The sequence below is a fragment of the Drosophila pseudoobscura genome, chromosome 4 (genome assembly GCF_009870125.1).
Source record: "Drosophila pseudoobscura strain MV-25-SWS-2005 chromosome 4, UCI_Dpse_MV25, whole genome shotgun sequence".
Taxonomy (NCBI): Eukaryota; Metazoa; Arthropoda; class Insecta; order Diptera; family Drosophilidae; genus Drosophila; species Drosophila pseudoobscura.
Genome location: NC_046681.1, coordinates 24,316,975 through 24,340,043, shown reverse-complemented (window position 1 = coordinate 24,340,043; position 23,069 = coordinate 24,316,975). Strand labels below are relative to the sequence as shown.

The following is a 23,069-nucleotide window of genomic DNA, read 5'->3' as shown; positions in this document are numbered from 1 at the left end:
CGACGTAACTTGTCCAGGGCTATATAGCAGCTATATTGAATTATTTTTGAACTATGTGTTAATTTTTATTGCATATTGTTTTCTAGAACATCCTTGAACGTTTCATTTGGAAATTTCTTGAAGTGCATCAATGAAATCCGGCATTCAAGAGCGGCAAAAACCTTGCGCCACCTTCTCACTTGTCTTGTTTCAGGGCTGCGTACACACTCATAAGCAGGGCTGCTCGCCAGCTGATTAATCGATAGAAAAACATCGCACCATTAAAAACCATCTATCGAAAGCCAGCGCACACACAGTGCGAAACATTTTGCGAAAAAATTAGACCAAAAAGTTATATTGATTGGAAAATTGAGCAGCTTAAGCTAACTGGTGTAGCCCCTTAACAAGTGGCAAGGCATGCTTTAATCCCCGCCAGCTCAAACCCGGCTGTGGTGGCTTTGTAAGGCTAGCAAAACCATTGCAAGTGGAGCTGTCGTGGTCTTATTTGCCTACTTTTTTTTCCCACCTCCTCCAACTCTGTCGCTGTGTGGGCCATCAGCAGCAGCAACAGCAACAGCAGCAGTTTAACAACAACGAGAGAGGAGAGACTTCGTCACGAAGGGGACAAGGGGCCGCAAGACCACCGACAGTCTGTTTGGTTTAGGCGTGGAAATAAACAAATAGATCACAGGCACAGAGTTCCAAGGAACGGAACGGGGCGTGGCTAGCTTAACACTCGGCTTGGCAACAACAGCAGCAGCAAGAGCAAGAGCAACAAGTAGGCGGCATGGACGTAACGCTTACCGAGCCCGAGACACGTTTCTACAGTGAACTCTTTCATTGCTGCGATGTAGAAAAGACGGGCATGGTGCCAATGCTCAAGGCAACGGAGCTCTTTCGATCGTCGGACATTGCCAGCGCAAAGCTGATTGAGGTAGGTCCAATTCCCGACCCTCCGATCGTGACACAGCTAATTAGTGAATCTCGTATCTCCGGCAGATCACCGGACTGGCAGGGATTCCCTCGACAGCGTTGCACATCTCACGCGCCCAGTTCTATTCATGCCTCAAGCTGATTGCCGCCCACCAGGCAGCGATGCCGCTGCGTCAGGAGCTGATATTCGCCACGTGCCCATTGCCAATGCCACATTTTAGCTGGAAGGAGTTGTCAGCAGCGTCAGTGGCCACAGAGAACGGACTGGGGGCCCTGCCACCGCCACCGCCCACAGATCGGCGGAACTCGTTGCGTCGCAACTCGCAGCAGGATCAGCTGCAGGACACCTCGGATGTGCCCAGCACCGACTCAGAGGTGGAGCAGAACGAGTCCATTGAAGAGGCGGCGGGGCAGCGCACAGATGGCGTTGTCAGCAGCAGCAGTCGAGAGAATGTCGGGGTGCGTATCTTATCATGGCATATATGCAAATAGGCTTAACATTGACCCCTGTCCCGTGTTCCCTCTCCCTTATCTATGCGCAGCGTCGACGTGGCGGCTCTCCAGAGGCCTGGAGCACGAACAGCGATAGCCCCACGCCCACCAATAGCGTGGCGGAGCGACCCTGGGCTCAGGATCCCCTCTGGCAAGGGCTCCTGGGCGACGAGCACCGCCAGCTGCTGGGCACAGAGGAGGAATCCTCCGATCGCCACAGCAGCGATGACGATGACAACGAGAACGAGCTGGTGGCCGTCTATCAGATCACCCCAGAGCAAAGGGAATACTACAATAAGCAGTTCAAAACAGTCCAACGTGATCCCCATGGCCTGCTCTCCGGCCAGGCAGCGCGGTGAGTGCTGAAGAGCTATTTTTGGCTAGAGATATCTTTTAATTTGATTTTCTGTAGGGTTTTCTTTGAGAAAAGCCGCATACCCGTGGAGGAGCTGCGTCACATTTGGCAGCTGTGCGACGTGACACGCGATGGGGCGTTGAGTCTCTCTGAATTCACGGCTGCCATGCATCTGGTGGTGCTGCGACGCAACAATATACCGCTGCCCACCAGCCTGCCCCACTGTCTGCATCCGAATGTGCTGCAGACGAAGGCGGTTGGGGGCAGCGGTGGAGTGACCTCCTCCTCGTCGTCGTCGTTACCTCAAGAGCCCCCCGAGGCTGATCTCCTGCATTTGAACGATGACGACGAGGACGAGCAGACGGACAATACAATCATTGCTGGCAATCTCAGCGGAGGCAGCTCGGCGGGCACCAGCAAACCGCGTCCCACTGTGCCGCCGAACGACAAGAATATCATGAATCTGAGCACCATCTCCACCTCGTCCCAGGCCAGCAACAGTTCGAGACGCGAGGCGACACCCACCACAACGTCGCTGAATAAGAATCGTAGCATTTCGAATTCCCCCAATCACGAAAGGATCGTAGGCGGTACAGTGTCGTCAACGGGAAATGCTCCCGATTCGAGTAATGCCTCCAATCAGTGGACAAAGTTCAGTGAATCTCCCACAACGAGTGCGGCACCAGCTCAATCCACGACTGGAGCTGCTGCTTCGACTTCGGCTACGGCTGCTGGTGCGGTTGCTGGTACTGCTGTTGCTGGTGCTGCTGCTGCGGCTGTTCCAGCCGTCTCTAGTCCCGGCCTCAAGCCAGCTCTGTTTGATATGAAACGTACTGCACAGGATGTGGTCTCCAATCCGCAAATATTGCATCCCGTGCCTCTGCGTGTGACTCCCATAGGTAAGATGAAGTGAAATACAAGAAACGAATAGCTCTAATAAATTACTTTCCTTTAGGCAATGCCATAGCCTCTTCCTCCGGCGAGCAGTCGTCCGATATGGATGGGGTCGTTGTATTGCGCGAGGAGAGTCCGAAGACCATCACATCGACCACCACAGTCAACAATCAATCAACAGCAGGAGCAGCAGTAGCAACAGCAGTCACAGCTACAGCAGCGACAGGAGCCACTGCCACACATCGTGAGAGCAGTGATCTGCGTGCCATTCAGCGTCCCCAGGCCAAGAAGCTGCCGGCCAAGAACAGTGTGCTGCCACCGCCACCACAACGCGAGCCGAGCATTGGTTCCACTGGCCCTAGCGAGACCTCGGATCCGCTGCCCACGACAGTTTTTCCCACGACAGTCGCCGTGTCCAAGAAGGAGCCGCCGCCATTGCCTCCACCAAGGCCACATCGTCATGCGAGAAGCAGCAGTTTGGACTTGAACAAGTTCAAAATGGGCACAACGGGCGGTGCACAGCAGGCGGAGGTGAGTAAACAGTGCATAGGCATATAAGAAATCTTTATTTCCTCTGTAAGGCGGTACAGATCTTCAGACAACCGATGATTTCTATCTGTACCTTTTTCTCTCATCTGTGAATGTTTGAAATCCAACTGATGATCCTTTCATACCCTTGCAATATGTGTATACAGCCCGATCGATCCCCGTGGCTGTTGTTAGGCTAAAGTTTCGAGAGTATAGTATAATATATTGTTTGTATGTACGAATCAGTTCCTGGAAGCTTAAGCATGAGTGGGAGATAGAAAATGAGTGTTCAGCAGTTTTAGAAAAGCTAACTTAAGCAAATTACTAAACGAATATCGCGCTGAACAAGACGATTTTGAGGCCTATACAATTTTAAACAATAAATGGCTGCATGACGAAGAGGCTTCGGAGAGGGGTTCTCAGAGTTAGCTTCCTCAGAAATGAGTGCTTCAAGACCAGGGATAGTATAAAGATAAAGATACATATCTCACAGACAGTGTCAGTACACAATAGATTCGATATATAGATAATTAAATGAGAAATCTATAAATGAATAGGACTTATACGTGTAAAGATGTTCAAGATGAGTCAGTTGAGGAAATTGATCAATAAAAGACGATTTCAGTTGAATGCCCGTGTCAATACCTATGAAAACGAGGCTTGGAATTAGCAGGAGAGACCGTGAGAGTTAGGTCCGGAGAGTAGGTTAGAACAAAATAAGGGCGCTATAAATTTGCGATTAAAAAGCTAATTTCGGGACCAATTTAAAGATGCTCAAGACTTTCCACTTCGCTATGGAGCCATACATGAGTATTTGCAAGGGTATTTGAGACCTCGGCATGCCGGGGATTACCAGTTGCTGTGGTTGTTTGTTGCTAACTTTATTCCTCAAAGATTTACCACCTATAATATGTTATGTTATGTGTATATAAATATGAAACCCACCCTACCCCTACTCTTTGTTAAGATTACTGCGCAAGCCAGCTTCGATATGCAAACCTCAGCGGGTTTTGCCGATTTCACGCACTTTGCCGACGAAGGTGGCGCCGCGAATGTTGTAAGTCCATAAACAAATCTTAAATGTTTGAAAGCATTCCACTCCAATTGGCTGTAGCTCCACTAGTGTCATGTGTCCAAATTCAGTAGCTTCTAAAAACATTCCAAAACAAAAAACCCACCAATTACAATCTACAACAATTTCCTTCTGATCGAATCGTACTAATCTTTGGTTAACTTCTAGCTGGAGAGTGGAACTGTGGCCGAGCAGCAGCTGCACTCGCTGCCGCCGGCCCAGCCACCGCCTGGCGGTGTGCCTCCGACACGGATTACACTGCAGCAGACCCAAACGCAGCAGCGGGTATCAGCCTTTGAGGTCTATCGCAAGCCGCAGACGCCACGGAACTCACAATCGCCGCCACAACAGCCGCCGCCACCGGCCCCGGCCCTGGTCGGCAGCGGAGTTGTCTCTCAACTGCCAAGCGCCGAAACCTTTGAGAAGCGAGTGACGGCCATAAGTGACAGCCTGCGTCACGTGTCCTTTAAGCAGAACCAGACGAGCACCACCGAGCTGCTGCAGCGACTGCGCGAACAGAACAGCTCCCTGCTGCACCTGTGCAATGATCTCAGCGACGAGCTGCTGAGCGTCCAGACGCGCAAGGAGGAAATGCGCCTCAGGCTGGAGAGCCTGAATGGTGGTTCCGAGGGTCCCACTGGGCGAACAAGCTCGTCGATATCTTCGGCTCCGGTTACGGCGAATGTCACCGGGGGATCCTCTGGGTCAGCCGGTTACACAAATGTCTAAACAGCGTCAGATAATCATTATTTTCATTATCATTTGTCACACTTATGTGTTGATTCTGCACAATTTATTTATCGCGCGGTATCGCCCACTGACATTCAATCATTTCTATTCAAAAAGGTTCTCTTTTCGCTTTTGCAACAAATCTAGAAAGCTGTGCAAACAGACATGGCATGAATGCTGGAATGTTTGCACAGTTTCGTTGACGATGGATGGCCAGTGGAATGGATGGATGGATGGAGGAGTAGAAAGTACTCCCAAGTTTGTGTGCTGCTACATAGAAGTCGCTAATTTAATTTGTAGGCTAGTTAAATCTCAACAAATCATGCGAAAATCAACAAAAACAATAATGCCGCCTCTATAGATATTTATGCAGATCGATTTATATATACATATATATGTAGAGTGTATGTATATGTGTACTACGAGTGTATGCATATGCAGTTCTCCTAATTGTTACAAGTAAATGATGACACACACACGCAGCCCTCGAACCCGAACCCAAATCCGTATCTCACCCCCCTCTTAGTGTATAATGAAACTACCACAAAGTGGTCCAACGCCCAGCTGTAATATTTCGTGCTAAAAACCTTTTGCAATTGCATTTTTCTTTTGCCAATTTGCTATTTATCAACGCCTCGAAATTCCAATTCCAATGCCCATTTCTTATTCATTCCGGCAATGAAAACTAACAAAGAAAAATCCAAAACGAAAAAAAAACGAAAGAACCTATATTTAATCTTAAAAATCCTACCTATCAAAAACGAAAGGAAAGTAAAGCCTGGCTTAATGTTTAAGTATTAGAAAAGGCAAAAAAGCTGAAACAGAAAAAATGTTCATTTCCTTGAAGGCGCAGCTCCTACCCCACACAAAAAGTATATACGTATTATATACTATATATTTTCTATATGTATAGTGTACACCACAAGAAAAAACTTGATATTATGTACATTTAACAAAATTTCTTTATAAACAAAAAGAAGATTGAAACAGGAGAGAAATTTAATTTAAACCGGACCACTAAATATGTCGAATTTATCAGATATATACCAGCATATGTATCATTTCTTTTGCATACTTAAAACACTTGATGTATGAGTTTTCTTCAACCTGTTAAACATTTACCCCCACCCCAAAACACACACAGACAAAACATAAAACGTAAAGAAAAAGTCTAATGAAATTGAAGAAGTAAAAAAGTGATATTGAAACACTATGAAAACATATTATTACGTTTCTGCGTGATCAATGTGTATTGTTTTGATGGATATACATCTGTGTGAGTAAAGATAAATGTATTATGTGTTAAAAAAGCTAAAAAATGCAATAAAAGCAAAAGTGCGAGAAGAGCAAACAAAAATTGTATATCATTTGAATTTTCGAAATTCGATACTTCGACAGAGCAGTCCGGCCTAAAAAGCGATAACATCGCTATCGACTTCATTTGCGGTATTTTTAATACTTTTCGGTATTTTTTAGGTCAAAATTTAACCGGCGGTATATTTACGGCATATCGGTATATAATGGTATATTTTGTCAATTTCAACAATCTATTAAATTTCATTTTCAATGTTATATACAAATCCAATAAAAGCAAGTTTTAAAATTAAGCCAATCAAGTAGAAAATAGATTCATCAATCGTATAAAACTATGTGGGCGTGGCTAAATGTTCTATATAGCTAGTAATATTCCACGGAATATGAAAATCGAGAAATATGTAAAATATAACTTGAATTGGTCAGTATATTTAAGGTATATTTATCAAAAGACTGTATATTTCGGTATATTTCTGAGGGTCAGCCGGTATATTTTAACGATAAATCCGCGGCCACACTTTTTGCGGCATCGAGCAAATTTTCTGCGAAAATTTGTAATTTGTTTTTTAATTAAATGGTTTAAGTTTGCTGCAAGCAACAACAAAGGTTTCCACACATCTCACAGGCTAGGGAGGCTTTGAACGCCCAGTGGCTCAAGAGTGTGCTTATTGGATATAGAGCAGGTTAGTGTGAACGAATGAATGGTGGGCGAAGAAAATAATGGTCTACCTGCGCCCCGTCGCGTATACACATGTACATGTACATTTTCCTTATTCGAACTTTTGCAGTAAGTTAATGTGTCAATGTTAGTCGCGCTCTTTGCGCTCGCACAGTTGCCAATATTTCGTAAGCCGACGCCGCCGACACCGCCACCTCCATCTTCATCGTCGCGTCCCCAATTGTCAAGGTGTGGCAAAGCAACAAAAGCAAACACATCCGCCCATTTAACATCCCCAACGATCTTCACAATATCCGAGATGAACACCAACGCTGACCAGGATCAGGGCCATGCCATAGCCGCCAATGGGAATGCCGCCGACTCCAATGATATTGAAACGATGTGCGTATTATAGTGTATAATATATATGAATCATCCCATCGCTTTCCTCCTAACTAATGATAAATGGACACTTTTTGCAGTCATTTCAATCCGCACGAGAAGCAAATCTGTCGCATCATCAAAACGAATCATACCAAAATCTTGGCATCCGCCTCTGTCCATACGCGGGGTTCGTCAAAGGTCAAGCTAAAGAACATTGTCGACTACAAATGGGAGCGCAAATACTATTATCCTGGCCATTTGGTGGCCGTCCATCGTGATGGCAAACACCTGGCCTATGCTATCAACGGTGAGAAATCCCACCGATTGAATTCCTTCATTTATTTAAGAGAATTCTCGTCTTTCAGTCAACAACAAGGCCACCGGCATGGAGGGCATGGTGCGTGTCTGCAATATCAGCACCAGCATGCGTGCCCTTATCAAAGGTATGAGCGGCGAGGTCTTGGATCTGCAGTTCGCCCACACAGATCGGGAACGTATACTAGCTGTGATCGACGTGAGCTCCCTTTTCGTATACAAAATCGATCTGATCGAAGGAAATCTGCTGTGCAATCTGGTGTTGAAAGTCGAGGATCCCATTGCCAACTATCAGCCCGAGTACGATATGGTCTCCTGGTGTCCGTATGTGTGCAATAGCTCGAGTGCAGGTGCCCCCGGTGATGATGATGATGAGAATCAGCTATTGATTTGGTCGCGCAGCCGACAGTTTCAGGTCTTTCATGTGAAAATGATTATCAGTGAGCATGGGGTGAGTGCGCGGTAGTCCCCCAATCTATTGATAGACTGTTTGATTTATTAATGTTTCTTATTAGCGTGGCAAGATCAATCCTACTGTCCTGGATGCTGGCTATCTTAAGATTGAGGAGGATTCGATGATCACCTGCGCCGCTCTTTCGCCCGATGGTACCACAGTGGCCGCCGCCTGTGCCGATGGCCTGGTGCGTTTCTATCAAATCTACTTCTTTGATGTCCGCAATCCACGCTGCCTGCACGAATGGAAGCCCCACGATGGCAAGAAAGTCAATTCGTTGTTTTTCCTGGACAACATCAACAAGCCAGTGGAGGAGTAAGTCGATGACCGCTAATATTACTCTGATTCCATACTGATACACTGATTCTACTGCAGATCCTACTGGCAGCACGTAATCACCACCAGCGACAACAACACGGAAATCAAGCTGTGGAACTGCTCGTTGTGGGAGTGCCTGCAGACCATCAATATTGTGGCCGCTCTGGCCGTACCCGGACAGTTTATTGCTGGCATCGATCGAAGTGCCAATTATTTGGTGGTGTCCTGCCTGGAGAGCCTGGCTGTTTATGTCATGCAGATTGGCAGCGTCAGCGGTGATGCGGGAGATGCGGGCGAACTCAGTGATGGCGAGGGTAACGATCAGCGAATCCAAAACGTGGCCGAGTTCAAGCTCAGCTCGGGAATACTCTCCTTCTCGATTGTGAACGCCGCCATGCGGCGTCTGAAGAGCTCTGTGGAGAGCTACTATCCTGTGGAGGAGCCGGACGACTTTGATGATGAGAACAATTCCACATACGCGCTGGTGGTGCACATGTTTGTCGTGCAGGCCAAGAGCCTGCAGGAGTGCCACATCATCTACCAGCCGTGTGTGCCCGAGAAGACTGAACGCAAGAGTCTGACTAACAGCAGCATTAGCAGCATTCCGAGCAAGCAGCGTTCCGAGACGCCCGAAGATAATCTGTTGCTCCTCAAAAAGGAGACGACTGTCTCGCCCAACAGTGGAGCAGGTTCAGGCAGTGTTCCACTCGACGCACTGTTTGCCAAGTCCGCTAAGAGAGCAGCGGCTGCCTCTGCGGGTGGCAGCAGCTCTTCTGCTGTGGTGGCAATGGCGGTAGCTGCTGCCGCCGCACCCTCAGCCATCCTCCAGCAGGCCATAGACGCTGCAACGACCATTAAATCGAGATCCGCTTCGCCCCAGTTTGGCAGCGCCTATCCGCAGGTGAATCTTATGACACCAGATGCTTTTAGTGCGAGTGGAACACAGTCCAGCAGCACAGCGACCACCGCTGTGGTGGTGGCCACCAGCACCACAACCACCACAGGGACTGATTCTGCCGGCGCCGGCCCCGTCCCAGCGGTGACTGCGGCCACCGATGCCATTGACTCTCAGGTCTTGAATACTCTCCGCATGCTGGCCACCGTGACGGGCGGCAAAGCAGGCGAAAATTCCAATGCGAATATCCTCAATTTGATGAACAATACCCTCATAGAGGATCTCGAACAGCAAAAGATCAAAGACAAGTTTGAGGCGCGCAAAAAGTTCATTGCCATCGACCGGAATCCCGAGCGAAATCTAGCCGAGAACTTGGCCAGCGGCGGCTCGAGTCCCAGTCGTGAGGTGCAGGAGATTATGGCCACACAGGAGGATGCCGATGATGCCTACGAGGCGGAGCTGGATAACCTAGACGACGACGACGACGACGATGATGATGAAGAGGAGGAGGAGGAGCTGCCAAACTCGTCGCCCCTGCTGGAGCCGGTTGATACCAAATGGCTGGCAGAGACGGCCAAGGTGAAGCTCGTAAAGAAATCGGCAGAACTGCAGAATGCAGCACAGATCATGTCGCAGGCGGTGCAGCACAAGAACAATGGCAACGTGCCGCCAACACTAGGCGGTGGCAGCATCAATAGCAACAGCAACAACAACACTGGCACAACTTTGAACACGAGCAACAGCAGCAGCCACAATGCTGGCGAGGGCGAGAGCACGGCCGGTGGAAATGCAGAGCTAAATGATAAAATCGATCTGTTATTGGGTGAGTAAGAGATGCATCATATCAGAGACTATAAAATACGAGATCAACATCAGGAAAATATTCCATATCCATTTTCGTTTGATGGTTCGCGTGGGTACTGTTACTTCAATTCTCTTTTGAGCTTTCATTTATCTCCTTTGTCGGTCCCCAGAATACAAAAATGAAGATTCACGTACAAAAAAAGATTCTTTCACGTCCAAAATGCAATCGACGACAAATAGAAAATCACTTTAGAACATCAAAACCTTGGTATAGAGTCTTCGAACAGAGTCTGTGGAGTCCATATGTCGATGAATAAAGTCAATCAAGTCTTTTGAATGAAGCATTGGGTCTCAAGAGCTTCTTCAGAGCTCTGAAACAGAGTCAATCACTAAACCCAGTCTTTAATTCTCTTTAAGATCTGGTCAAGGCACAATCTAAGCAACTGCACAAGCTGGAGAACGAGGTGTCCAAGCTACAGCTGCAACAGCAACAAACGGCGGCAGTGGCAGTGGCGGCAGCAACAGCAGCACAGTCTACCAAAAGCGATACCTCCTTGGAGCCCAAGAATGTCAATCAGTTGGCATACAAAATCGAAATGCAGCTCTCCAAGCTAATGGAACAGTATCTGAAGCGATACGAGAACGAGCACACAAAGAAGTTGTCCGAGTTTCTGCAGGCGCGGTGAGTGGGAAATGGAGATTACATCTTAATCGAAATGCATAATTTAGAACTATCTCTCCGTATAGCGAGAACCAGAATCGTGAACTCCGGGAATCTGTGGTGGCCGTTCTCAATCAGTATGTGCTCACTCATTTTACGGACATCATTGGCAACGTACTAAACATGGAACTGCAGCGTCAATTGGTGCCCAGGGTGAATGCCAAAATGGATCAACTCCAGGCCCAAATACAGGTGGAGTTTGTCCAAAAGTTGGGCGTCTTTGAAAAGGCTGTCAAGGAAAATATTGCTCAAGTATGCAAGAGCAAGGTAGGTGGCAAGTAAAGCTCCTAATTGTCCACTATTGATATTATTTTGTGATACTCTACTAGCAATTTATTGATTCCTTCGGCAAGTCAGTGCTGATAGGTGTCCAAACCAGCCTGCAGTCAGCCTTCATAGAGTCCATGGGCAGCACTCTGATACCGGCGTATGAAAAGTCCTCGCAGAATATGTTCCAGCAGCTACACGATGCCTTCACTGTGGGGATTAAGGAGTGTAAGAAACAGATTTCAGAGTTACTTCGGATAAAGTGGTCTTCTAAATGAGTGTCTCTCTTTACTTCCAGTCATGGTCCAATTCAATGCCTACCTGCAGCAGATGCCACAGCAACAAGGCGCTGGTGCTGGCAACTGGGATGAGCTCAATAATAAGCTCGGCCTTTTAAAGCAATTGGTCGAAAGTAATCTGCTCAAGCATCGCACCGAACTCACGGACGCCATGCTGGAGACCCAGCGTGAGGTCAAGAGCCTGGAGATTCTATTAGCCCGCCAGGTGCAGGAGACCATACGAGCGGAGCTGCGCAAGTTTCTGGAGAACCAGAACTTGGCCATGCGCTCGCAGGCGGCCACACCAGCGCAATCGTACGATTTGAGGGACAACATTAAGCAGCTGCTGCATGCGGGGCAGACAAATAAGGCTTTTCACCAGGCGCTGCTGGCCAACGATTTGAATCTGGTGGAGTATACGCTGCGACACACGGACAGCAACCAGGCCTTTGCCCCAGAGGGATGCAGGCTAGAGCAGAAAGTCCTGCTGTCGCTCATTCAGCAAATCTCCGCTGACATGACCAATCATAATGAGCTTAAACAGAGGTAGGATTGGATTGATTCCTATTGCATTTGAATATCCATTTGCATACTTAAACAATCTGTTTCCCAATCCACTTACAGATACCTCAATGAGGCGCTGCTGGCCATCAATATGGTGGATCCCATTACCCGCGAGCACGCCCCCAAGGTGCTCTCCGAGCTGTACCGCAATTGCCAGCTGTTCATCAAGAATTGTCCCAAGAGCACGCAGTGCAGCAATGTCCGACTACTCATGAAGGCCATCATGTCGTATCGGGATCAGCTGAAATGATATCACGAGAATTACAACATGGCCAGTGGTTGGTATTGATTGATAGTGTGCCCCCGATACCCATCCCATCCATCCATCCCCCGATCCCCATTCAATATATACACACACACACACACGCTTGTAGAAGAGGAGTAGAGTCCCAAAAACAATAACGGCAGCTGAAATGTTGAAATTCCATCGGGATTTAAATTTAATTTGTTTATTTCTTTCGTCTCTGTGCGCGTGTGCTTTTTGTTTTAGCTTAAGGGACTTGTAAGTTTTTGTTCTCTCGTTTAAGATCCCGGCAATATTGTGTTCTTTATAATTTATCCCTTTTCTTTATTGCACGCGAGCTGCGAGCAGTTCCCGGCGTGTGTTTTAATTTTCGTTCCTTGAGGTTCTTCTATTCTAATTTTTATGACGCTTATAAAAGAAGGGAGAACAGAAAAAAAACCAGCTGTAGAAATTAATTTTAAAAATTATTTCCAACATAAAAACAATTACGTTACTTTCAACACTCACACGCAAAAATTATGATTGCAAACGCAAAAAAAACTACAAGTAAAATCGTAAATTATAAGCTAAAAGTAAAACAAAAAAGAACAAGAAAAGATAAACTAAAAATTATAATTATGAAAGTAAAAAATAAATGTATGTACTTGAAAAAAACGAGAAATAATTCAATTAATTTTAAATTTAATAATTAAAATTTAATTTTATCAAATTTAATTTTTGTTTTTGATATCTTTTGGAGCGTATTGTGTGGGATTTTTATTTCTTATCAGTTTATTAATGTTCGTCTTTTTTGTATGATTTTAAGATGCTTTAACGTCGACTGACGGCCACCACGCGTTTCATCAATTTAAAGCCTAATTCTGCTTTGACCTTCTTTTAGTCTCATGGCTACGTTTCTTTGGTCAGTTCCAGCCACTCGTCTTAGGATCTATAAGCATCCTGGTCATATGGGTAGACTTAAATACGTACATATATATATTTCTCAAATAGTACAAAACATCTTTTCGCTTAGAGCCTACAAAAACCACCAATCTATGGGGTAGGGAATTTTAAAGCTGTGTTCAAGATCAGCTGAGCAGTGCCAGTAGCTCCGAGGTGCGCTCCAGGCAGCTGCAGCCACATGTTGCACAAACAGTGTGTTTCTGAAATATAAATAAAGATTAAAGCCTCGTTTGCAGGTTAAGAGTAAATATAATTAGAGACACGTCATAAAACAGCTTTTTAGTGCCTTTGATAGAACTCACCTCAAACCACTGCATCATGTGATCCATGTGTCCGCCATGGCCACAGGCCAGACAAGCGTTCGCTGCTCCTTTGACAGGCAGACGACAGAGAACGCAGTATAGCGCCGGCCGCTTGCAGAACTCACATTTCGGAGTGCGCTTCGGCTTGTTGCAAGTGCCGCACTCGGTGACAAACTCCACGCCTTGGATGGGAGGCGGTGTGTTCTGTGTGTGCTTCAGGATAAGGGCCCGCTTTGAGAGGAGCTGCCAGCCAAAAAGAATCTCGGAATAGGCACGCTTGAACTGGTCGAACAGCGGCATCTTGGTGCGTCTGATCAGAGAACATGAATAGGCATCGGCTTGCAACTGTTTGACGTCCAGCCAGTCCAGGGAGTCCGACCAGGAATTGCTGCGCATCTGCTTCATCTGCTGCCAATGGCTGGAGGAGCTGGACTTTACGTCCAACGGGAGCACCGTGTGGTAAGGCGACAGCTGAGCGTTCAGTTGCGGTGGCAAGCGACTGGGCACGGCCACGTCCATTATGCCACCCGTGGGACACTTGTCGAACAGGCAGGCCAATAGGACGGACGTCTGGATATCACCCGAGCTGGCGTAGTGCATGATCAGCGACTCCAGTAGGGATTTCTTGAAGGGATCCTTGTAGAAGAGCAGCTCATTCATCGTCTCGTGCGGTACATGCGGAGTGGCTATCAATTCTGCCAGCAGCCAGACGGGCAACAGGTCCATGCGTCCATACTTGCGACAGATCTCGAGATTGCGCCGGCACGTCTCTGCTATGTTGTGCTTGTCCAAAGAGAATTCCCTGGCCATGTTGCGGCTGACATGGAGAAGACTGCTGGCATCGTAGACATGCACCACGGGACTGCCATTCATCTGCCTAATGGCACGCTGTTTTCCTGGTTTGAGTGAAATCATCCGCTCCTGGAGATAAAATGACGCGTTTGCATCCCTTTGGGCCGTGCCCATTACATTACCCAGCAGCCCGCTGCCGTTGATGGCAGACAGAGTCCTTGGGGTCATCGACTGATGCTGTCGGAGGGTCAGCCGCTTGTTGTTCACGGGCTGGGCAAACGTGGTCAGCATGCCAATTGCATTGAAATGCACGCCCGAAGTGCGTGGAAAGGGAATGCAAGCATCGTGCAGGGCACTCGACAGAGCTCCCTCCAGCCTGGGGGACTGCAGCAGCAGTTGACTTCGGTCTTCGCCCACGCCCCCGACAGCAGCCACCTTCTTTTTCATGGCCGCCACCAGAGCACGCAGACATTGCTCCAGGCAAGTGCGCGATTTCTTGACTCGCTGCAGGGCGTTGCATCGCAGGATTTTCATGAGTATGGCACTAACCTCGCTGGACAGCGTCGTGCCCTGGCACAGCTGAAACACTGGCGGGACACTGGGACTGGGATACGATGTGGAGAAGGTGACCTGCAGTATGACCGTGTGCCCACCCGCACAGATCTTGAAGCAGGCATACCGCTTGATGGCATCCAACATGTCCACCTCCACATGCGGCATGTTCGTGTTCAGAAGCGAGAACTCGTGATGGAGCGAGCACGTGGGTTGATCTGTCAGCGACCTGGCTATATGCGGCTCCTCCCGGCGACAGTAGCCACCTCCGAAGCTTGGCGAGCGTGCCATGGGCAGCGTATTGCATGCCCCATCGCCCGTAGATATGGGCAGCGAGCCAGCGGTCGCCGCCACCGAACGTGGATGCAAGAACTCTGGCGGCGTGGGCACTCTCAGTTCACTCAACTCGGGCTCATAGCGTGGTTCCTCTTCGTCGGCGGATGGCTCGCACAGCCTCAACATATTGTCATCGATTTTCCAAACTCTCAAAGTGCGATCTCTGGACCAGGTAACCAGCTCCTGAAAGGTAAATCCATGATTAAATCATCCGCAGGAGGGGGTATGCTTACAATTTCAGTGAAATTCTCGCGATTGGGACGCCAGGCAAAGTCCAGAATGACATCCGTGTGACCCACAAACGAGCAAATGGGATCCGTTTGTTTGCTATTGCTCCAGAGCAGCAGACTATTCTCGCCGCGGCCCAAATGTGGCACCACAATGCTAACCAGGCCGTTGCCAATGGGCTGCAATACAGTTTAGATTTAAATTACGTATTTTAGAGCCATAAGGTAGGGGGGACGGGACACTACCGTGTAGCGTGCTCGCCAAACCGGCGACATTGTGGTGATGATCTTCTCTGCTCTGCGGGGATTGCACACATCAAAATACTTGACAGTGCCATCTTGGCTGGCAGTGGCCAGGCACGTCTCCCGCCTGTGACTCCAGTTGATGCCATGAACTCGATTCAAATGGGCTGTAATGTAATGCGTGGGACAGCTACCCTTGCGTATGTCCCAAATCCGTAGATCGCCATCATGGGCGGCAGCCAGCAGATTCCCCGACACGCGATTGAAGCCCACCTGAGTGGCACCAGCTGTAAAAATAGAACAGAACACACATGAGAGGAGAATCCATGGGGATCGATGCAATCTATTTACACATGCAGACGGCATTCAAGGAGAGGGCTGGCTTGCGCGGTTCCCGCAGGTCCCAAATGTGTGAGAAGGTGTCAATGGAGCAACTGACCAGCAAATTGGGATCCTTGCCATGCCAATCAATGTCGGTCACAGTGCGGGTGTGTCCACGCAGCGAGTTCTCATAGTAGGGCTCTGCCGGACCCCAGCGCACAATGTCAATATGCTGGCTCGTCTGCGAGAAGGAAAAATCATGAAAATCGTCCTGCTCAAGGATTCACTTCTCTTACGGCTATTGCGCAGAACTCTTTACGGCTGGGGGTTATGGCAAACTCCGCCACAGACACCTCGTACTTGGACTGGCGCTCGTGACGTCGTAGAGTTCCATCGTCTTGGCCCAGACGCTGCAAGGCGAGATAACCACGCCCCGCCAGTAGCACCCACTGTCCGGAATAGTCTACGGACATGGCCGTAGCCTGGGAATCACGGTGCTCATAGTATTTGTTGCTTTGTCTTATGATGTATGTCTGTTCAGAGGCGGCACTGGAACTGGTGCCTGTGCCAGCGCCTCCCATTCCTGTGACTCCACCAGCAGCACCACCGCCTGCACGCTCTCCCGATCGCAGAGTCTCCGTTGGTGGCATCTTTTCCGTTAATGTGAGTGTGCGGGGTGATGTGGACGATGTGTAACCAAAACGGGATCAAATTAGTCCATTTTGTGCAACAAACAAATAAAAATTAAACAACGAAAAAACAACTGATAAGGGACCTTCCGCACGCTCCCCCCTCCAAGCAGTGCTGTAAAACGCGAGTATCTTGCATTTTAAGTGTGACCGGAGTTTTTAGAAGCTTTTTAGCATAGCCCGCCAGATTCTAATCGGAAAGGCGCAAGTAAATTTGAATTCAAATTTCTGCAAGTCTAATTTTCTTTTATTCATGTATATTTCACAACATCTTCTGACACAAAACTGTTCACATACACACCACACACATAACACATAAAGGGATCTGTTTAACCAGCTATAAGTTCGCTATCAATTCTGTTACATTTCTCATTGATTATTATACAAAAATAAATGGGGCAACAAATTGTAAAATTTGATCAATATTAAGATTAATTGTTATTGTGTTGTATTGTCCGCTAATTTAAGGAAAACTAAACCATTTTTCTACGCTACCACTACCAAAACTACAAATGCATATACATATGTATATGCACAAGAGAATGGAAACTCTTTCACATTAAAGAGCTTTAAAATTTGATTATTCTTTATACAAAGTGTACGCATAGCATATCTATTTCATAGAAATAAACTTAGTGGTATGGCTAAGTCTACGTATTGGGTCTCAAGTCTTTGACAAATTACCCCTCCTTGTCCCGTACCGTCCCCACCCCAAATGCTTATCTGACTTATCTATGGCAATAGCAAAACATTTTAAGTGCCGGATCATTCATGCAGTAGCTCTGACTCCCATACAGATTGATGCGACTGATGGTTCCGGTCAGTACACTCGTATATCCCGACATCCTCACCGTCGACTCAAAGACAGCCAGGCCGGGCTTAGTTTGCATACGCAGCGTAATATCCACGGCGTAGTCCGTGGATATATTCTTGACAATCTTGTGATGCGGGGCGGCAATGAAGGCCTGCAGTATGGAGTTCAGATAGAGCGTTCGGCACTGGGCGTTCTCCTTCAGTCGATTGTTGATGAAACGCACCACATAGCGTGCGGCGCGCTGCACCCGGCCATCGTTGGTCTGAATCTCCTGGCGCTGATGGCACGTGCACCAATGGGAGGCGATGCCAGCCTGCTCGCACGTCCTTTCCGCCGGTATGGGCAGAAACAGGCTGATGCCGCGCGGCAGGATGCCATCGACATCATTGAACTCGTCCGCCTTCTTCAGCACTTGTTCTGCCTCCAGGTTGCCCATATCCAGCAGATGCAGCATTGTGGCATGCACATCGAAGGGCGTGGCCAATCGTCGCGAGTTTGTTCTCAGGTTGGCTATGGCCTCCGGGTAGCGTTCGTTCATCCACGGCGGATAGAGCATGGTCATCAGCGGCTGTCGTTCCTCCATCATGCCCTGGTAGGTGCGCCGAAAGGAGCCCCAGCGCAGGCCGTGATCGGACAGAAGCATCACCACCGTACGATTGAGCACACCCGAGTCCTGGAGCTGTCGGAGGCGCGTGACCATGGCCTCATCCAAGAGTGCCGGAAAGTTGAAGTAGTCATGGGTGAGGGTCACAGTCCACAAGAACGAGAAGAACAGGTCCTTGCCCATCTTTGGCACCATTTTCGTCAGATATTCCAAGAGCACATCCGGCGTACGTCTGCCGCCCATGCAGAGCTTCACATTGACGTCCTTTTTGTAGGCCAGCGTACGTTCCATTTCTAACAGGATGGGCCGCAGGTAGTAGTCCGTCGGCTGCTTATGGAACCCATTCTGATTGAAGTTGAACGCCGATATCCTTCCGACGTCCTCGGCAAAAAGGGTCTTGTAGCCAGCCTGCTGGTAACGCTTCCAAATGAAGGAGCAGCCGTCGTAGGTCTGCTTGGCCTTGGGTGCACAGGCGATGTTCAGTTCCTGATCGTCCAGACCGCTCAGCATGGGCACTATGTTGGGGAAAGTGTTGTCCCCCACCTTGTTGTAGCCCCAGAGTTCGACGTGGGACAGATTCTTCTTGATGTAAGCGGCCGTCTTTCGCATTTGTCGAAGGAAGTTCAAGTGCGAGAGACTGTCAATGCCCAGGATCATTACAGACAGTCGCTCCGAGGTGGCCTCCTTGCTCTGATTAAAGCTAACCCTCTCCACACCCGGCCTGGTCGTGATCTTCTGCACTGGCTTGTCCACCGCAAAGAAGTGGCAGTCCTTGTAGATGCAACGGTCTGTGGAGTCGTAGCACCAGAGGCAGAAAAACTCCATTTCCGGCGGCAGATGCATGACCTTCTCCAGCTTAAAGCTGACGCCCGGCGAATAGGTGTTGTTCCAGTCATTTTTCCGCTTCACCTCCGTATAGTTGCAGCTAACGGCGGACAGATCGCTGATGTTATAATGAGACAGAAGCTCGTTGGTGTTCAGATTCAGATGCAGCTCGCCAGGCACACTGTCACTGGTACGCGTCAGCGGTTTGTTGCACTTGTAGGCACTCGGCTTGAAAATGAATTGGGCTATGTTGTCATCGACCACCTCAAAGTGTGGCATGCGGCAGCCGGTGGTTTCCACAAAGTACGCCCGACTCAGTTTGCCACCGTACGAATCCTCGATCCTGGCCACAAAGTCGAAGCCATCGCGGAAGCGCAGCAGCTTTGTCCTCAGATTATAGTCGACGCACAGATACGAGAAGACGCACAGGCAGAATATGACAATCACAATCTTCTTGAACTGCCCGCGATTCTTGTTCATGTTGTAGTAGCGATAGTAGTGCTGCAGGTCTCTTTTCGTCATAAACTTCGGATCCAGCAGGTATTTGCTTCTGCAGGAGACAGGGAGATTGATAGAAAGGGATTTAATTCGAATTTTCAGTAGAAATCGTTTGGGTTTGTATTTATTTATAAGAGTATTAATGTCAATGGAAAAATACCTATAATCGGGGCGTGCCACAGATTGTAATTCCAACGCAGTTGAAATTCGCTGAAAAAGGTTTTATGTTACCTTTCGCTTACGACACTATTTGTAAAGTGAAGTTCTGGATTTTTAAAAAATGCTGCCAGTATATCTGATAAAATAATAAAAGGTATATTGATTTCGGATAAACGACTATCCCCATCTGTCAATCCGTCCATTTGTCGGGACAAATATGTACAGGTAGTATGTTGGATACGGCTGCACCTGGACGGAGCCCTAATCTGCTTGATAAATCTTGCGGCACACCGAGTGGCATTACACCTGTGGCGACAGCGGACGTTTGTCAGGGAAAGGTTTTAGCTTTTAGGTTTTATTAGCTTGAGGTTAGGGTTAAGTTTACAATAGTAGGCAGAGGGGGTGCGCTGTGTTTCCCTTGAGTGTCGCTCGCAGACTTCATCATCGACTGCCGTTCATTGCCGAAGATTTAGTTCTTTATTCTCTTCGATCGCCTGGTACGCCCAGAGAAAATACGAAAGACATGCATAAAGCATACATATTTCCAAATATGAAACCATTGACCCTGTGACCATTGACACATAAATACAGACATACATCACAGGAAGTAGAAGATCAGAAGCAAGAGCACTTGGTTTAATCGGTAGATACGTCGATTAAATAAATTTAATACAAGCTATTTGTGATTTTATTTATATTGATATTGTTTGCCTCTTAAAAAAGCCGAATCGGATCACTTGAAATCAATTTCATTACTAATTACGGCTCGCAGCTTACAGCTTACGAAGTGCAGCTGCAGTGACGTGTGGGAGCCGAACGCGGCGTGTGCTCGGGTCGGCTCGTCTTCGGCGGACTGTGCGAATTGTGGATGTGGGCGGCAGCATAAGAGAATAGCGGGCCGTGGCCCTTAAGAGTGCTATAACTTAAACAGGCGGAATTATTAAAAAAAAAGCTTACAAGCTTACATTTGCTAAGCAACGTGTTCTGGCAGTGTCTTGGCTGAAGAATACCCCATCTTAGGGCTCAGTTTGGTATGGTTCATTGGCTTGATATTTCGCTGAAGTTCCTTTCAGTCTTCACTGACCTTTGTGAAGGCACGGCTGCGTTCTTTTGGGTTCATTGTCTCCGTTAGCCTTCACTCAGGAGCCATTAATTGAGGAAACAGAACAACATAATGAATGCCCACAACAAGGGGAGCAGCTCGAGTGGCCACTCAGTCGAAAGCCCTTAATCCGCTGCCCACCCTCCACCACCACCTAGCCTCATTTCCCTCCAGCCAGCCACAGTCTTTTCCTTGAGGCAGGGAATTATTTAAGCTGGCGCTAACTCATAAATATTCAGGCGAGGAATGCCCATCCATATGCCTCTGCCCAAGAAAGTAGGCAGCTCTGGCTTACAGTCGTATGTACAGATGCAGTGTGGACGAGATTTGCCGTTAACCCACTTCGCCCAGGTGCAATCCATTCAACACAAATTTCTTTTCCCATCCATCCGATTTTGTACAAAAACAAATTCTCAATTGACACTTTGGATTGCTTTTTACTCGAGCAAACACACACGCACAAAAGAAAGGCTATGCTGCAGGGAGTCGAAGCAAGAGATACCCTTTCTGAGGCATGGTTTGTTATGAGTGCTATGTGGAAGGGGCTTGGATTTGTATGCAATTTGTCTTTTGATTGGTATCTAATTATGTAAAAACATGGACAATTGATAGACAATGCCTGTATTGCTTGGAATTTATTCCCAAAAACAGCCTAAGAGCCTGGTTGCTCTGGATATAGCTACAAATTGTAATGTAGGATACATCTCAGGCTACAATTTTGTAAACAAATAAATTATAAGTTCCAAAATAGACTGCTTTTTTCCCTTCTATAGCATATATATTTATTTGTGCTCTGATTTATCCGATCTTGCCAGTTCTGATATATGTACGTATATTCTGTGTGACAAGTCTATATCGACTAAGATAACTACCATCCTTCCTTGCGTTACCAACATCTCATCAATATCATAATACCCTTTTTGAAGCTCTCAATACACAGAAATGAAATGGGTTGAAAAGGAGGATGAAAGAGACCGATAGTGAGGCAGGAGAGAAGTAAGCATTGAACATTGAAATGGCATTCGATGCTGCTGGCGATGACACACAATGACACACCTGTCTCCTCTCCCTCTCTTCGCTCTCTCTCTCTCTATGCTATGCCTTTCGGTGACTTAAATGTCTCCTCTCCCCTTTACAATCTCCCTTCCTCTCCCACACCGTACTCACTCATAGCTCAAATCGCCGTATTTTCGCATATCCTTCGCACTGTAGTAGGTACGCATCTTTCCAAACAAATCCTGACGCGCTCTAAGTTCCGCTTTGCTCTCCTTACCCCGCTCTCTGTTCTGTTCACACTCAAGTCCTTGACATGTTGTTTGCTTTCTGTTTAGCTGCCTTTTGTCTCTGCCTCTTGTTTTGGCTCTTCTAGCATGTGCCGTTCTGCTCACTTCTGTTGGCACCACTAATTGTTTGTGTGGCACATTTTCATTTTATGCACTTTCGATACAACAATTTTCACACGACTGCACTAGCTGCTGCTGCTGCTCCTCCTCCCTCCTCCTCCTTGCGGTGGCCGTTCCAAATGTGTTATGTTGTTGTTGCTGGTATCGTTTTTGATTGCTTTTGCGGGAGAAATTACTGCAGTTTATTTCCGTTGATGCCTGCTCATCAATGAAAGGCTGAATCGAGCATTGCCAAAGTTTCGGAAGCTGTGCCAGGTCCAGGCTCCAGGCTCCAGACTGGCTGGATTACTGCCTCTCTCTCTCTCTCTCTTACTGGCGTGTGTGGGTTAGTTGTGCGCATGCGTGTGATTCGAACAGCTGTTACCAGGGATGCTGTGGCACAGAAAATACACAGCGGGAAATATTTGTAGCTATTGTGCTTGCAAGGGCAACGTATGCATATACAATTCAAATCAATTTAATCTTTTCTTAATTTAAATCCCGGGAATGTTTTGGAAAACTGGGAATATAGAAAAACTATTCTCTATTAGTCGCGAAATTGTTGGTGTTGGAAGAGTAATGCGATCATACCATCCTTGCTCTTGAAGATGCGATTCATGCAAAAAAAGGCTAAATCATATTGAAAGCCGAATGTGTCTATAACAGGATTCTACCGAGAGCCTTTAATATTTCCCGAATTAACAACATTAATTTGTAGCTCCTCGTTTCCTACTGGCAGTTTTTCAAGGTCTGAGTAGCACTTGGCCAATTGTAAGCCATTCTTTGCAAAAAGAGGAGAGTCTATACTAAACATAGCATATTAAGCGGCTTTGTTGTATCTTTTTTTAGACGAAAGACCTACACAGATCAGGAATCTAGATAGTTACTCGTATCTATATACCTACACTTGTACAATAACAAATGGAGTTATTTTTCCGGAAAGCAGATATGCAATATTATGTTTTGTCCATTCGACATGCAGACGTGTTTTCCTTGTTGTGAAAAGTCTTTGCCCGATGTCCAGAAGCTCTCTCTGAGATACTAGATATAGTTTCTGATTTATCTAGGGTTTCAAGCGAGATA

At 47.4% G+C, this 23,069-nt stretch overlaps 4 protein-coding genes across 10 annotated transcripts; 2 read left to right on the top strand and 2 right to left on the bottom strand.

Moving 5' to 3' along the window:
- Nucleotides 1–732: 732 nt before the first annotated feature.
- Reps (RALBP1 associated Eps domain containing) lies at nucleotides 733–6,196 on the top strand. 2 transcript variants are annotated; one of them, XM_001356750.4, is made up of 7 exons: nucleotides 733–913; nucleotides 979–1,371; nucleotides 1,455–1,759; nucleotides 1,817–2,658; nucleotides 2,715–3,184; nucleotides 4,149–4,238; nucleotides 4,422–6,196. In XM_001356750.4, exons 1-7 carry the CDS (start codon nucleotides 767–769, stop codon nucleotides 4,980–4,982), a joined length of 2,808 nt encoding a protein of 935 aa, XP_001356786.3. In that variant the 5' UTR covers nucleotides 733–766; the 3' UTR covers nucleotides 4,983–6,196. The 2 variants fall into 2 exon arrangements, with proteins under 2 accessions (XP_001356786.3, XP_015036192.2); XM_015180706.2 differs by lacking the exon at nucleotides 4,149–4,238.
- A 565-nt stretch (nucleotides 6,197–6,761) lies between these two features.
- Nucleotides 6,762–12,704, top strand: Ge-1 (Enhancer of mRNA-decapping protein 4 homolog Ge-1). Of its 3 annotated transcripts, none has more exons than XM_033379379.1 (11): nucleotides 6,763–6,979; nucleotides 7,085–7,356; nucleotides 7,437–7,645; nucleotides 7,704–8,104; nucleotides 8,169–8,422; nucleotides 8,483–10,143; nucleotides 10,542–10,806; nucleotides 10,854–11,112; nucleotides 11,175–11,340; nucleotides 11,411–11,936; nucleotides 12,015–12,704. In XM_033379379.1, the coding sequence occupies exons 2-11, from the start codon at nucleotides 7,100–7,102 to the stop codon at nucleotides 12,202–12,204; spliced, it is 4,188 nt and encodes a 1,395-aa protein (XP_033235270.1). In that variant the 5' UTR covers nucleotides 6,763–6,979; nucleotides 7,085–7,099; the 3' UTR covers nucleotides 12,205–12,704. The 3 variants fall into 3 exon arrangements, with proteins under 3 accessions (XP_033235271.1, XP_033235270.1, XP_001356785.4); XM_001356749.4 differs by having other exon boundaries at nucleotides 6,764–6,979; nucleotides 10,872–11,112; XM_033379380.1 differs by lacking the exons at nucleotides 10,542–10,806; nucleotides 10,854–11,112; nucleotides 11,175–11,340; nucleotides 11,411–11,936; nucleotides 12,015–12,704 and adding an exon at nucleotides 10,295–10,441 and having other exon boundaries at nucleotides 6,762–6,979.
- A 442-nt stretch (nucleotides 12,705–13,146) lies between these two features.
- On the bottom strand, nucleotides 13,147–16,715 carry Wdr59 (WD repeat domain 59). The gene is made up of 6 exons (XM_001356748.4): nucleotides 16,210–16,715; nucleotides 15,944–16,154; nucleotides 15,596–15,879; nucleotides 15,356–15,529; nucleotides 13,443–15,305; nucleotides 13,147–13,340 (listed from the first exon to the last, which is right to left on the bottom strand). The coding sequence occupies exons 1-6, from the start codon at nucleotides 16,561–16,563 to the stop codon at nucleotides 13,266–13,268; spliced, it is 2,961 nt and encodes a 986-aa protein (XP_001356784.2). The 5' UTR covers nucleotides 16,564–16,715; the 3' UTR covers nucleotides 13,147–13,265.
- Nucleotides 16,716–16,827: 112 nt separating this feature from the next.
- On the bottom strand, nucleotides 16,828–22,299 carry LOC4817230 (uncharacterized). 4 transcript variants are annotated; one of them, XM_001356747.4, is made up of 2 exons: nucleotides 21,772–22,299; nucleotides 16,828–19,395 (listed from the first exon to the last, which is right to left on the bottom strand). In XM_001356747.4, exons 1-2 carry the CDS (start codon nucleotides 21,825–21,827, stop codon nucleotides 17,331–17,333), a joined length of 2,121 nt encoding a protein of 706 aa, XP_001356783.4. In that variant the 5' UTR covers nucleotides 21,828–22,299; the 3' UTR covers nucleotides 16,828–17,330. The 4 variants fall into 4 exon arrangements, with proteins under 4 accessions (XP_001356783.4, XP_033235272.1, XP_015036191.2 ...); XM_033379381.1 differs by lacking the exon at nucleotides 21,772–22,299 and adding an exon at nucleotides 20,100–20,117; XM_015180705.2 differs by lacking the exon at nucleotides 21,772–22,299 and adding an exon at nucleotides 19,575–19,696.
- Nucleotides 22,300–23,069: the final 770 nt, after the last annotated feature.